The 15,475-nt window shown below is 33.9% G+C and overlaps 1 protein-coding gene across 4 annotated transcripts in view; it reads right to left on the bottom strand.

Annotated features, from left to right (window-relative positions):
* VPS13C (vacuolar protein sorting 13 homolog C) overlaps nucleotides 1-15,475 on the bottom strand; it is a 190,067-nt gene that overhangs the window by 48,434 nt on the left and 126,158 nt on the right. For all 4 annotated transcript variants that reach the window (XR_749201.2, XR_749202.2, XM_010374226.2 and 1 more), the window contains 12 exons: nucleotides 15,307-15,393; nucleotides 13,863-14,012; nucleotides 13,432-13,696; nucleotides 12,657-12,817; nucleotides 11,502-11,623; nucleotides 10,699-10,993; nucleotides 8,995-9,384; nucleotides 6,649-6,753; nucleotides 5,783-5,947; nucleotides 4,134-4,262; nucleotides 3,416-3,549; nucleotides 1,681-1,807 (listed from right to left, as the gene is read on the bottom strand). Coding sequence is in view for 2 of the 4 variants with exons in the window: in XM_010374226.2 (XP_010372528.1) it covers nucleotides 1,681-1,807; nucleotides 3,416-3,549; nucleotides 4,134-4,262; nucleotides 5,783-5,947; nucleotides 6,649-6,753; nucleotides 8,995-9,384; nucleotides 10,699-10,993; nucleotides 11,502-11,623; nucleotides 12,657-12,817; nucleotides 13,432-13,696; nucleotides 13,863-14,012; nucleotides 15,307-15,393 (2,130 nt within the window). In the remaining 2 variants the exon portion in view is untranslated. The remainder of the gene's footprint in view (nucleotides 1-1,680; nucleotides 1,808-3,415; nucleotides 3,550-4,133; nucleotides 4,263-5,782; nucleotides 5,948-6,648; nucleotides 6,754-8,994; nucleotides 9,385-10,698; nucleotides 10,994-11,501; nucleotides 11,624-12,656; nucleotides 12,818-13,431; nucleotides 13,697-13,862; nucleotides 14,013-15,306; nucleotides 15,394-15,475) is intronic.

Below are 15,475 nucleotides of genomic sequence, written 5' to 3'. Positions count from 1 at the left end.
ATTAGTGATAATATATAAAAAGCATCAATATATGTTATGTCCTCAATAAAATATATGTCATTTATTATATACTTTCTTAGGTTTCTTTCTTTTACTGTAATGGCAAAGTTTTACTTATTTTCATTTTCTCATTGTTTTGAAATTCCTTTCTCACTGATTTGAGTTCTACTAATTGACAGGTTTTTTAAAAAGATATAATCTTTATCATTTCTCCAATAAAATTTAGGATTAAATGGGATATAAATATATAGTATGCATAGAATATAGTTTCCCCTCTCCCCTAACACTTTATTTTGCTGTCTTTGTCTTTTATTTCACCTTGCTTTCTCTTATTTCATAGTTGTCATGTCTTTATAACTTAGTTGAGGATGCCAGGCATACATTTTGAAATGATTCTTCTGGTCCTGTAGTAAAAAATTTTTCAGAGGTACAACTACCCTCTGAATCAACAGGATAATACTACCTTTTTCTAATGAAGTATTTTTTTCATAAAGCCCATGTTGGGATTTTTTCTGTTTATCATACTTAAACGAGGAAAGATCTGTGTAAACCTAGTGTTTGCCAACAATGTATGATTTTCTTTGAACTCCCCTGTCATGTCCACTTGGGCCTAAGAACTCCCTTCTTTGATCGACTGAGTGGACAAGGACATGAACAATTTCCTTGCTTATAGCTCAATTTTCAATACGTGGCAGACTATCTGCTGACTGAGGTGGAATCACCCTCTCTTCCTACTGTCTCATTCTCTAACACCAAACAGAAGAGGAACATTAAAAACTGAAATCCCTGACCATGCTGTTAACAGAATGCTGCCTGGATCTGCTTCTATACAGACCTTTATATCTTCCTCCAGAAGGTCATTGCCACCTTCTCTCTAGTATCTATATGCTACTTACTGGGAGCTACAGTTGCTGAGTAGTATCAAATGTGAGGAGAGAAGAAACGAGGATAATTCAATAACTGCTGGCCAATTACCATTTTAAAGCAAAAGTCAAGAAAGCCTTTTAAAAGCTGGCATTATTGGACAATGAACAATGCACAATGACACTATATAAACTCTTTCATCATGGAATATATTCATATAGAAACTGGATGATCTATTACTAATGCAGGAGCAATTCCTATATCAGATGGGAGGCTGGTATACGAACTCTTCGGGCCCTTTCAGAGGCTAAGAGTCTAAAAAATAACATATTTTATCAACTCTGCTACCTAAATATTGTTTCAATAAATATTTCACTAAATTTCTTACAGGCAATAATTTGCATACTATCAGACTCCATTAATTAACAAAATATATAGCTGTGCTTAGGAAAACATCCTTTAAAAACTCATAGCCAAAAGTGGGAGAGGTATGCTCAAAATAAAGTTGTTTTCAACTTAGTCTTACAATTCCTTCCTTTTAAAATTGGTAAATAAAAAAGGTGCTTTACTGGTCTTTAGGTGGACAAGATAAAGCAGGTCTATTTTTTTAATTGTAAATAAATGACTTTGATTGATCTAAGATAATATAGTGGTTTGAACTACAGTATTTGCCATCTAAAGTCCAAAAGCTACTTATGCTGGAAATACTTCCAATTCACTTTTAGTTCAGTTAGGACAAGGAGTCAATGAAGATAGCTTCTCTACTTCCTTCACTGGCAGGTAACTCATAGAGCACTCATTCACATCAAATGATACCTTTAACAGATCATGTTCCCCAACATTTGCTGCATATGTCCATGTAAGTTTTCTGGTACCAGTAGGATCTGCCCACGCAAAAAGTCGAGCTTGTCTCGGCAGCAAGACCATTTCTTCTGGTGACCCACTGAAACAAAATGAACAGAGAGAAAATCAGAATTATCTTGGAGTTAAGAAATCCAAACCCGTAGTTTACTGAGGAGAGGACTAGCACAAAAGTCCTATGCAATTCCTTTGGTTAATAAAACACAACTCTACCTAAAAACAAGTACCCTAAAATGTCTAATAAATTAATGGTTTTTAAGCTTGGGGAAAGAGAATATTGCCCTTTCTGAAGCTTCAGTGTACTCAGAATTGATCCAAGTGGAATCATACCAATGGAATTCATTAGGGTAAACAGATTGCCAGATCAGAGTCTACCTGTAGAAATGGCTGTGAAGAGTAAATATCTTTAGTAGCAGAACTTTCACTCAGTGCTTAAATTTAAACATATTTTTTACAGACAGGGTCTCCTACGTTTCCCAGGCTGGAATGCAGTGGCCATTCACAGGCAAGATCATATTGCACTACACTCTCAAACTTCTGGGATCATGAGATCCTCCTACCCAAGCCTCTCAAGTAGCTGTGACTATAGGTACACATCACTGTGACCAGTTAAGCTTTTTAATCAAATAAAATACTTAAGATATATTATGGGTTGCAGCAACAAAAAAAATTATGTCCATACCATTACTACACAAAGTGTGGTCTGTAAACAAGCAGAATAAGCATTACCTGGGGACTTGTGGGAAATGCAAAGTCCTGGGCCCCATCCAAAAGCTACTGAATCAAAATCTGCATCTTAACAAGACTCCCAGGAGACTTTAAAAATGATTATTACAGTTTAAGTAAAGTATTTGTCCATTTAATGCAAAAAATATTCCAGAGAACTGGGAGAAAAAAAGTAATACAACTAGGTTTTAATCCTAATCTGTACTTTTAAATCTCTCACTGGATTCACTCCATTAGAGTCAAGACTAGGGAAATCTTTAAGAAATTTACATATATACATACATTTATATGTGTATATATATGTATAAATATATATACATATATACATATGTTAATACAAATTTATATAATTTTATAAATAAAATTATTAGATATTTTAAGGGCTTAAATTCTCTACCATTAAATAATGACATCATCCAAACCAAATGACAGCAAAGGCAAGAACAATGAAATTCCTATCAGCCAATGCTATACATTCAACACCACTATCTACTCATCATCTTCTCATTTAACCTTCTACTACCCCTACCCAAAAAAACTAAATACAGATTTATAGGAAGAGGTTCACTGAGCATTACCAAGTTACCAGGAAAGGGAATACTCAAACAGGTTCACTCCCTTACCTGCCATTTTGAAATTTAAAAAGCTCTAAAACCCCAAAGATTTTTCTGGAAATTTGGTGTCAAAACTCATTTGGCAGCAAAACCTGACCTGAATTGGTATGAAACTATTAATAATTTCTATTTATCCCATTTGACGTGAATATTCATCAGTTTTGCTGCAGAAATATTAATGTGTTTACAGAGGGTTATCTCAAAACATGTAAGGATATTAGACATTAACACCATGTGTTTCATATCACCTTTCTAAAATCTAAAAACATTCTGAATATGAAACCAAAGTGTTTCCCATTAGTTACTGTGAACCAATAAAAGTATTTCCTATTAACCCTTTTTTCTCATACCTCTGTTTGTATGTGAGGATGTCCCATGGTGTATGGTTCATTATCAAGGCAGGAGCAGATCCCTCATGGTAATCAGAAAAAGTTATGACAGTTGAATGTTCGGCAGTGTTTACATCCACCAAGATACCCCCATTCTGTTGTAGGAAAGAAAAATTTTAAAAAGTATGTTTGATGTACTGGTTTAATCTACACTTACATATGGAATTTCAATATTATGTAAAACACAAAAGTTTTGTTTTCTTTTTTCTTTTTTTTTTTTTTTTCAAGACAGAGTCTCACTGGAGTGCAGTGGCGCCATCTCAGCTTACTGCAGCCTCCCCCTCCCAGATTCAACCAATTATCCTGCTCCAGCCTTCCAAGTAGCTGGGATTACAGGCATGTGCCACAATGCCCAGCTAATTTTTATACTTTTTAATAGAGATGGGGTTTCACCATATTGGCCAGGCTGGTCTCGAACTCCTGACCTCGTGATCCGCCTGCCTTGGCCTCCCAAAGTGCTGGGATTACAGGCGTGAGCTTCCCACCCTGCCTGTTTTCTTAAGTTCTTACTGAAAAGCAAACTGGCTCTGATCTGTTACAAATATATGTTGGCATTACATATTGATACAGCAGGACCTTCAAATAATTACCAGTAAATTTTGATAGCATGGTTTACTGAAATATCTCAAAGCAAATTTTAAAAATCAAAGACATTTTATTTTAAAATATTAAAACTTACGAGATCTTCTAAGCTCAATAAAGTGCCATTATCCTGTCGGTTATAGAAGAACGGTTTGGAAGATCCTTCACAGCCCACCACTCTCACACAAAGTTTGCCTGACAAATTTTCAGGCCAAAATGGAAGGCACTAAAAATATAAAAGTTATTATCAGCTTAAGGATAACACTGTAATATAATAAATAAGACGTTAATTAAATTTTCAATTCTGATTCTGAATTATTATTAAATTATTATGAAGCTTCTAAAAATATGTCCTCCACATCTCTTAGTAAGATTACTGACAATATAATGACTATGAAACCAAAGAAAATGCATCAGGAGAATACAGATATATTAGTCTATATGTATTTATGGTATAATTGCAGTATGAGAAAATGAATAGCCTGTTGATTAAGAATTATAAAATTCATTATTATTTTAAAATTGTATTTAAAAATTATAGTCTCATTTGCTTTTGTGTATATCCACTTTAATTCACTAATACACAATGAATTCTTTCACAGAGTGTCTTATCCTAGATAAACCAGAAAGACAATTGAAAGCAGAGGAAAGAACACCACAGACCTTGCTGGAAGTTCTGACACCATCCTCCTAGCTGTCTGATATTAATCAGACCATACACTTACTTCTTTAAGCCTCAGTTTTTACTGAACATTTCATTCCTAACATAAAATGTCCTTCTGTTATAGAATACTAGGTAAATTCTATTTCTGAATAAAAAATACTATCATAATCAAACCCACAGCAAAGATTTTAAAAAAAAAGCATTTATTTGTTGCTGAGTTTAAGGAGATCATTCTAAGTGTCTTGAACACACCATGCTCTTAGAGCCTTTTGTTTATATTGTAATTAGAATCCCTCCTTTTGAGTCTTTTGCTAAATATTTTTAAAATAATTTTAGAAACTTTTTTAAACAGTAGAAAGTGACCTTCATCTATCCGGAGAGTCAGCTGGTTTGGTTGAAAACTCAGTCAAGATCAAGCACCAGTGCTCATCTTTGCACCTGTCCTGTTCTGGCACACATTCCCCCATTTGCTTCACCTCCTGGAATCTTACTGAGCATGAAGAGCTTAGTTCAAATCCCACCTTTTCTGTGAAACTTTTATCTTTTGATCTATAACACCACGATTTCAACGACCAATGACTTTATCGATCTTGGAAAAGTCTCCATTTCAGTAAAGTGAGATGGCGGAATTGTAGCTAATTTTCAAAGAAATTTCCAGCTCACCTATTCAGAAATTCTATAACCACCTATAACTTAGCATGTGCTACCTATCTCTCCATGTGCTGACTTTTACTACTCTTTTAAGATAACAGCTTCTTGAATATAGAGACATTATCTTGACTATGGAGACACCATATAGCACATAATCTCTATGTACTTTTTACAGTACATAGCTACATTCTACACATATAGGAAGAATTAGAAAAAACTATTAATGATCTAGACTGGGCTAGTGTAAGTATTATCAAAACTTTTCTTCTTTTTTTAAAAATATAGTATGAAAAAAATATTTAAAAGCTGGCTGTCATATTTCAACACATAAATATGATAGAGTCTGAAAAAGAGGTATATACAATTCTTATTTAGATGTCAATATTTACTTGTATATTTTAGGAACCAGTTGTAATAAAGAAAAATGTTACCTCTGAAGAAGCAATATAGTTCCATTTATTAGTTGGCATTGAGCCATCAGATGCAATCTCGCCAACTTCTAGTTCTAACGATGACTTGTTTGCAATGGTACAAAAGGGAGTCAGGGTAACTATTCGCGAAAGGTTGAAACTGCTCATTTTGATGCTAACACCAACCTGTGGAAAGGAAACAAGCTTATTTTCCAGTTTATTCAATGTCTTTGAAATATACACACATCCCCTCATTCACATTCACACACAAACTTCTTAACATATTTTAAAATAATAATTCTTAAATAAAGCAACTACAAGTTACATTCTACTACAGATTATCGTCTAAGAAAAAAAAATTTTAGTTCCTTAGTTTTGCTCCATCAGAAACAATTCAAGAAATATCAATTAGTAATTTAATGACTTGCAATGACAGACTTAGTATGTCTAGCGTTCTCTACTTTTTAAAATTTCAAACATAAATTGCTTTATAATTAGTGTACAAGCTTTATCTGTTATTAGTAAAATAAAAATTTTGAAGTAGTAATAAAATAGGTTAATTGGCATCAAATTATTAAAATTTTCATACTAGTCAAATTTAAGATTTAAGAAATGTCTGGCAAGGGGTGGTATAGAATAAGGATTCTAGCATACTGTGAATATTTACCAAGTTGCTCACTTGGATGGATTAAACTCACTGTCTTAAACTTAGACAAATTCAGGTTTTGTTCTGGTATCAGTAACCATAAATACTTGTAGTGATAACAGCCCTCCCTCCACATTATCACTTTAAATTCAAATTTCTGTACACTTTAGGAGCCAACTTGTTTGTTGAACTGTAGAAAAGGTGAATGGAATCAAAGGTAAATAAGGAAGCAGAATCTTACCAGGTACTCCATATTGTTGGCAGGACACTTCACACACCCATAACTTCCCACTGTATCCAAAGAGAAACTACTGGACCAGGCACTAGTTGAAATTTTTAATTGTACCTATACCAGAGAGCACATATCGTCATATAAGAAAACTAAAACATTTTAATAATTTTATTTGAGAGAAAGTTGCTGGACTACTAGAAATTTCTTTAGTACTGTGGGACACAGAAAAATATAATCAAAGCCATACTGCAAACAGGTAACAGAGCCACAAAAAACTCTAGGGAACAATAAAACAAAAACATAGTTCTGACTTTCTCATTCACCTATGCAATGAGTATAGTAAACCTAGATACCAATGAGATTCTGTATTGTTTTTAAGAATTATTATAATGCAAAATGATGTTTTCCAGTGATAGACTTATGATACAGAGCTAACAAATTTTTAAAGCCTTAACATATAGAGAATTTATGTCTTTAACATTATTCAGCAGACACTACATTAAAGACATTGTGATAGGCAGAATGGAAGACAATAGGACACAGTTCCTGTCTTCAATGAGCTTCCAACGAGACAGAGAGACTAGGAAATACATACTAAAAATTATGATACAAGACTCAATGGGATAAGAGCCATACAAGAGGCAAAAAATGCTATCGAGGTGAGAGGATAGTTTACTTCTGATTCTGGGATTTAGATAAAATTTTATAGAAGAGATCAAACTGTGCCCTTGTATTAATCTCACCCTCATCCACCCAATTAGTTTGTAAAAAACTTGAGGAAAACTAGAGGTCAGACACATAAACAAGCAATTACAATACCATGTGTTAACCAACACTCAAAGAGAGTGGAGTTCCCAAAGCATCACCTGTTGGAAATGCAAAGTCTCAAACCATACCCAGACCTACTGAATCAAACTGTAGAGACAGGACCCAGTAATCAGTGTTTAAAACCCTTCAGGTGCCGGGTGCGGTGGCTCACACCTGTAATCCCAGCATTATGAGAGGCCGAGGCTGGCAGACCACCTGAAGTCAGGAGTTTGAGACCAGACTGGCCAACATGGTGAAATCCCATCTCTACTAAAAATACAAAAATTAGCAGGGTGTGGCAGCAGGCACCTGTAATCCTAGCTACTTGGGAGGTTGAGGCAGGAGAATTGCTTGAACCCGGGAGGCGGAGGTTGCAGTGAGCCAAGACCACGCCATCGCACTCCAACCTGGGCAACAAGAACAAAACTCCATTTCTTTTTTTGTTTTTGTTTTGTTTTATTTTTTGAGATGGGGTCTCACTCTGTCGCCCAGGCTGGAGTGCAATGGCACGATCTCAGCTGACTGCAACCTCTGCCTCCCAGGTTCAAGTGATTCTCCTGCCTCAGCCACCTGAGTAGCTGGGATTACAGGGGCCTGCCACCACGCCCAGCTAATTTTCGTATTTTTAGTAGAGACAGGGTTTCACCAGTTGGTCAGGCTGGTCTCGAACTCCTGACCTCAGGTGATCCACCAGTCTCGGCCTCCCAAAGTGCTGGCTGGGATTACAGGCATGAGCCACCGAGCCTGGCCAAAACTCCATCTCATTAAAAAGAAAAAAAAAACCTTTAGGTGATTCTAATATACACTGAAATTTGAGAACCACTATTCCTATAAGAACATGGATGGGAAGTCTAGGCCCATTTTAAATGGTTAGAAAATCTTCATATATATATCAGGCTTGAGCAGAATGACAAAGGATGAACAGCAGATAATCAGGGATGATGAGGAAGACAGAAAAAGAGGGAAAAAGGGGAAGAGGCACTGTAAGCAAAGGGTGCAGCATATACAAAAGCCTAGAGGTAAGTCCTTGAGAAAGTGGGTGGTGAGGGATACCAAAACATGAGCCTGAAGAGGAAAAAAGGGACCAGAGCATAAACGACGAGGCTTAGGCATTAGGTTTCTCTCCCAAAGGCCTGTCTGAGTGCTTCACACATAGGAAGACTCATCTAATATACAGCAAATTCAATGGTAACTTCTTTAGAAATGCCATTTCATCACCGGTAAAGTAAATAAATTCAAGCTATTCTATCTACTATACTACTACTACTACTACTACTACTACTACTACTACTACTACTACCACTACTACTACTACTTCTTCAAGAACAGAGGTAACTAGGCATTGGAGAAAAAGACAACTCAGTCTCAGGAAACCTATTGGTTCCTAATATCCCACTTGATTATGCTTTTCTTAAGTCTCCTTGAACCTAATTCACACCAATGGCATTTAGCAAATAAGTTAGCATGGTTTTAGGGAAAGCAAATGACTCTCAAGTTTCTAGATTAGGAATTTATCTGCTTTAACTTATTATGTAAACAAAACCACACCTTATTTTTGGTAAAAATGTTCTTCTTCTTGAAAGAGAATAAAATAATATCCCTGAAATCAGCTGGATGTTTCACATGAGTATCTTCTGAACGATACTGAAGAACCCGGGAAGTCTTGTTGATTAACCAATAGGGACTAAAGACAGACAGCACCATCCGGCTGCCAATTCGCCTGACATGGACTGACAGGTCAACTGTCGTCACTTCTGTGGAGTCAGAAGAAAAACACACAGGAAAGAATTCTGGAAGTGTATCACGTATGCGGAAATGTCCATTCCAGTTTTTGCCCTGGTATTTCACCAGGACTAATTCCATTATTTCATCACTGATTCTTGAATGCAAAACATCAGCAGTACTGCCTTCTGCCAGCTCATGAGTTTCTGCTGTTCCCTAAAAACAAACAAAAATTTGCTTAGTAACTTTTTAAAACCTCTGAAATAACAAAATTCATATTTTTCACAAACGCTAAATAACCTACCAGATGCAGGTAAACTGCAGTCTTCTGTGAGGTATCACGCTTACATTTTACAAATGTCCAGTACTCACTAAGGACTAAAAACAAAATACTACCCCATAGCCAAAGGCAGAAACTGATTTTGGCCATTAGGAGGCTAATAGCCATTAGTTTTGTGAAAAAATCAGGTCTACATCAAGAGTCAAAGACCAAATTCAGAAAGCCTGGCTGTTGTCCATGAGAGCTATGTCATTAAATGAGCCACTTAACTGCCTGGTCTTCAGTTTTATCCTCTAATTATAGACCATGCCTAATGGTTCCCATATGAATGGAATAAGAAAACTATTCTTATTCACTTGTCAGGTAAAAAATTACTCTGACAAGTTATCTAAGTAAGGTGGAACTACTTGAAAAATGAATAATAACATATAAATCAGGTTTCCTTATTAAAAACCCCTCTTATATAAATACTATTTAATTCTTACAAAATACTCTTATATAAATACTATTTAATTCGTTTAATTAATTTTTGTCTCCACAACTCAGGAATGGCTCATTGTCAGATAAAAAAAAATGTAGGTTCCAAACACTTTCCAGATTTTAGTATTTTAAAATATACTGCCATACAGAAATTTTAAAATATTTATTATACAACATTACTAAAAAATCTTTATTACTTCTTAAGACAGTAATTTTTTTTTTATTTTCCAAGGTTTATTTTCAACAGAACCTTGAAGACATAATCACAATATTGACTTTAAAATAAAAACTTTAAACTAAGATGAAATATTTTCTCATTTTTTTCCTCTATTTTAGTTAATGGAATTTTAATTAATAAAGAGATGATCATGCTTCTTAATTTAAGGAAGATGCAGTAAAGAGGCAGGGATCAAAAAGCCAAACTGCCTAGGTTCAAATCCCAGCTCTACCACTTCCTAGCTATGAGATCTTGAGCGAGTCACTTAACCCATTTCAACTCAGTTCTCTTATATGTAAAATGGGCCTAACAACAGTACCCACATCAGGAGGTTATTATAAACAGTAAATAAGCTAGTACATGTAAAGTACACAGAGCAGTTCCTAGCACATAGTAAATGTTATGCCAGTTTTTGCTATCATTAATATTATGAAGGCATTACACATTACACATACGCTATATAAAACATTGACCTCAATCAAAAATGCCATAAAACAAAATCAGAATTTACTCTGGGCAACAATAAAAATCAAGCAAAATGCAAGAGACACACCTCAAGTAAATATCTTAGAGAATATGGGAGAAGATTCCGCAAAGTGAGAGAAGGATAAAGATGAATAATATAAGCTACATCCCAGTCTTCCCCATGTGTACATATGTAGCTTAATTCATCAGGCAGAGCAACTGTATTCACTATGAGAGGTAAGAAGCTGACTTCGACTGATGGACACTGCAACATGCATCTGACTTCCCTGCTCCTATGAAGTTCTTCCTTCCAAGAAATGTAAGTGGTGGATTCCTTGTACTGATGCTCTAAGATTCCAGCTGGCTGGATAAACAACTGACATCTGCAGAAGGAGGAAACAGTGACAATAATGTTTTGATCCAGAACTTAAAAAAAAAATCTCATTAAATCTTCCTGACAACTCTACAAGATAGGTGCTGTTATTCCTATTTTTACAGATGTATAGATGAGGAAACCAGGGCTTTAGGTTAGGAAATTCACCCAAAATCACATAGCTAACTTATGGAGGAACTTTCCTAAGAAAAAACAAAAAACAAACAAACCAAAAAAACCTCTGTAAACAAAGACAACTTAAAAAAATTTTTTCATTTCAAATACAAAGGCGATCTAATAAAAATACTCAGAAAAATTCTGATACCAAATACACAATAAGGAATTTTCACCTGATAAATTCAATGATAATATAAATGTGTATCTCAATGGAAGACTAAATTATGTCTTAAAACTGGCTTTTACCCATCTTTAGATAATAAAAATATGAAGTTATTTTCCAGAATATAAATCCCCAACTCAGTACATTTAAAGTTCAATACATTTCAAGAATTATCTACCTGTATGAATCTAAAGGAACATGGAACTCCTCTTCAGGTCTGGCTATCCCAATGCGCTCCAATAGCTTAACATTCTTAACAAATTTATAGATGATAAATGCAATGGAGAAATGGTTTTTGATCTGTTGGACAAAAACAAATACAAGTTTTTTTAAAGATATGTAAGTTCGAAAGAAAAATGAGAGCCACAAACAAATATTTTTAGATCTAAAAAATTTCAAACTCAATATTGGAAGATACTTTTATTGGCAATTGAAAAATTTTAGAGTATTTAAGTGCTACATATATTAAACATAATGTTTAAGTGGCAGTTGAAAACTAAGATATTCAAATGCTCCATATATTATAAGCTTATATTTAGTATTAGTCTATATTATCTTTCAAATATGTATTATTCTCTGAAGATTTAAGCCATTTTTTCTCCAAGACAATCTTTTCTCAATGCATCATGTGTAAAAACTAAACAAAAATGGATAGCAAAAAAATCATGAGAAAAATAGTACAACTATCTTTTCTTGACAACAGTCTGTTATGCATTGGAACAAATAACAAACTAAAAGATAACAATGTCCAAAATTTGAAACCTTTTCATTTTTATCTGATGTTACAGGTAGGAAAAAAAAATTTTCTTTTGTTGACCATATGCCGAAACCTGTAGTAATACACAGAAAAAGAAAAACTTTGGATAAAACCTTAAAAGTAGAAAAAATATTTACACAGATTAAGATGCTAAAATGTTTTTCAGAGGAACAGATCATTCCAATATGCCTTCATACATACTTGAAAAATACAATCCAAGTGACATACAGACAGAATGGAATGTTTCCTACCTACAATTACAATAATCCTCAGTTCTGAATATTTAAAGGAATATACCAAAAAACCTTTATTAATTTTAAATTTATCTTAAAAGACAGACAACAAAAATGAGCTTTAAGTAAACAAAACTATAGACATTTAAAATAAATATTACCAAAGCAAGCTGGACAGTAAAAAGAAGCCATTTCCATTTACTATTTATTTCTGAATAATTACTATTTATTTCTGAATAATCAGTATTGACCTAATGAAGTTTTACTATATTCCTATATTCAGTTAAATGATTTAACATTTCTTGATACACTGAAAGGGATACAATTCACTTTGAAGTATTACCTGTAGAGGAGAGCGAAGGGTAATTACTTTATTCCCTTCAGTTGCATCAATCTGTACCAAGACAGAGTCAGAATGACTGGCATTGGGATTCCGTACATTATACAATCGCCGTCCAGGTCTGGCCACAGGGATATTTGCAACTTCTGTATATCCATGAGGTACTAAGGCAGTGCATAAGTGAAAAGAATTTCAAATATTAATTTGCCAATGTTTCTCTATGACAGAATAATCATTAGTACCTCAAAATAATGATGAGTATTTTTCTTCATCACTAGAAACGATCACTACAAATTGCTTTTCTAAGACACACAAACTAAAAAAAGGAGACTAGTTACTGTTATAAAATTTTTGACCGAAAACAATTTTTCTTGGGGTTTTGAATATAAAAACAAAATCCAACTTATTTCTTATTCTCTCAATTATATAGCAATCTTTTTCTTTGTCACAGTGTCAATACTGTAAGACTTCTGAATATAGCTATTTTCTCTCCTCATTAAACTCCTATCTTTTTAAAAACACATTTTATATATATATAATATAACATACATTATATATATGTTATTTAAGGGCATAAAAATCTAGTTTCGTAAAGCACTTCTTAATAAAGTTTAATTTTCTCAAGTTTAGAAAACAAGAAACAAGAGGTTAGCAATTACATGTTTCAAATGTTGTATCTCCAGATATCTGCAGCAAAATGTTTTTTCACATTTTATTAAAAAGAAGCCCATACCAACAACTGCTAAGACGCCCTTAAAAGAAAATAAATATAGCATACCAATGGTCAGAGTGAAGAAGGAGCTTTCTTGACGACTCAATATAGATAGGTTCCCTTGACTTGAAGGTACCATGCTGGCATATTCCAGTTCCAAATTCTGGCCAGCATCAACATCAAAAATATCACTTTTCTCTGGGAAGCCCATTACTCTGAGATTACAATTGGGTTTCACTTTAATGGGAACACCTACAGCATTTTTTACCGTAAAAGGAGCTCTGTCCTTTAAAGAGTAGTCAAAAGTAGAAGCAGTGCCCTCTGAAAAACCCTGAAAAGGAACATATCATCACAGTTAAATTTTTTGAAAAGTATACATTATTTCCAAAACCTATACCATAATTACACATTTTTTGGAAGCTAATTTTGATGACAAAAAAATTACGTTTCATTTTTAAAATTCCACTTGAAATATTCTAAGCAAGATTCAGACATACTTTTGCTAAATTGTTGAAAATATTAAGACAACTTTTCGATATTGTTATATTCATTGTATTTCCTGAAGAAATATGAATTGCCATTTGTGGCTCAGGAATAAAATCATCTCCTGGCAGCAAACTTTTATCCTGAACTGGGTTCTTCTTTACCTATGAAGAAAAATAACATAGCAAATTTAAATTATTAGCCAGTTGATAATAAAATAAAAAACCTAGAGTTCAGTTCTCTTAAACTGATCACTTTATAGTAATGCTTCACAAAAGTCTTATTTTCAAAAATATACCATGCTTCACTTTGATTTCATGAAAATCAGCATTCATTCTTTCAGGGTATAGTCCAAGCATGGGGAAAAGTTTAGAATTATGCCATGAAATTACTCAAAGCCAGCTACAGTATTTGTCTATTATGCATTTCTCAGAGCACAACTATTTATTCAGTGTCACCCAACTGGTGATTATGTGTTGATGAGCAATCTAAGAGGACCCTGAAGTCTAAATTGGTACCTATTAGAGGTGACACCTGGAAATGTTTCTTTCTGTTTTTTAAACCAGGAACATCTTCAAATAAGTAATATTAATATAATAAACACTTAACTAGCCATCAGATTCCATCAGCTTTTGTTCTAGTAGCATTTCAAAAGCCTTGTAAAACATTCTTTGTTAGCCTCCCTATGCCAGAGAAAGGCAGGTCAGAAAAGCATTACTTCTTTATTGAGAGGAAATTGGAACACAGGTTAAATGACTTATCTTTAACAAAAGAGTATGTGGAGTCAGTTTCAGTGCCTGACTCCTTAGTAAGGCTGCCCCAAAGAAGTATGCTATGACAATTTCTTAACAATATATGACTCTAGTTCCTTTTAATCAAGAAAAAATGTGCTTCAGTATCTAGGTTTCTGAGGTGTTCTCAAAAAATAACATAAAAATATAATACAAAAGAGTTCATTAACAATTCTCAAATATTCTGGTCTCACCCTTAAAAATCACTGATTATACTGAAGAGCTTCATTTATGTTGTATCTAGCAATATGTACTCTATTAACAATTAAAACTGAAAAAAATTAAATATTAATTTAAAAATAAAAATTACATGCTATTATAAATAACATTTTTAATCAAAAATAACAATTTTAAAAATACAGTGAGAAGAGGAACATACACAAATCTCTTTACTGCCTGCCTTAAGGGAAGACAGATAAATTCTCGTTTCTGTTCTGCATTCAATCTGTTGCAATATCACATTCATGTAGTCTCTGGAAAACTCCACTATACACTCGCAAGAGAATGAGAATGAAAATGATACACAAAAAGAGTTCTGACCTCATGGATAGAGCCCTTAAAAGGGCTTTAAGGATCCTAGACCACATCTTAAGAATCACTGAACCAAAAACTATGAATGAATATGCATAGTATCATTCTATCCAAAGATATTTTAAGATTTCCTTACATGAAGTCTTAAATTCCACTGTCTCTTCCCCTCCACTCTCTCAATCAGGGGCTCCCAGACAGCATGGATCTCATTGTAATAGTGCACCTGGAGAGACATACACAAAATTATAAGACAGGCTTTTGGCTTTAATTACATATTTCGGTAATCAATAGGAAAACTATTAAGT

This window comes from Rhinopithecus roxellana, chromosome 5, assembly GCF_007565055.1.
Source record: "Rhinopithecus roxellana isolate Shanxi Qingling chromosome 5, ASM756505v1, whole genome shotgun sequence".
Taxonomy (NCBI): Eukaryota; Metazoa; Chordata; class Mammalia; order Primates; family Cercopithecidae; genus Rhinopithecus; species Rhinopithecus roxellana.
Note: the sequence above shows the minus strand (reverse complement) of the source record. Positions and strands in the feature narration are given on the sequence as shown.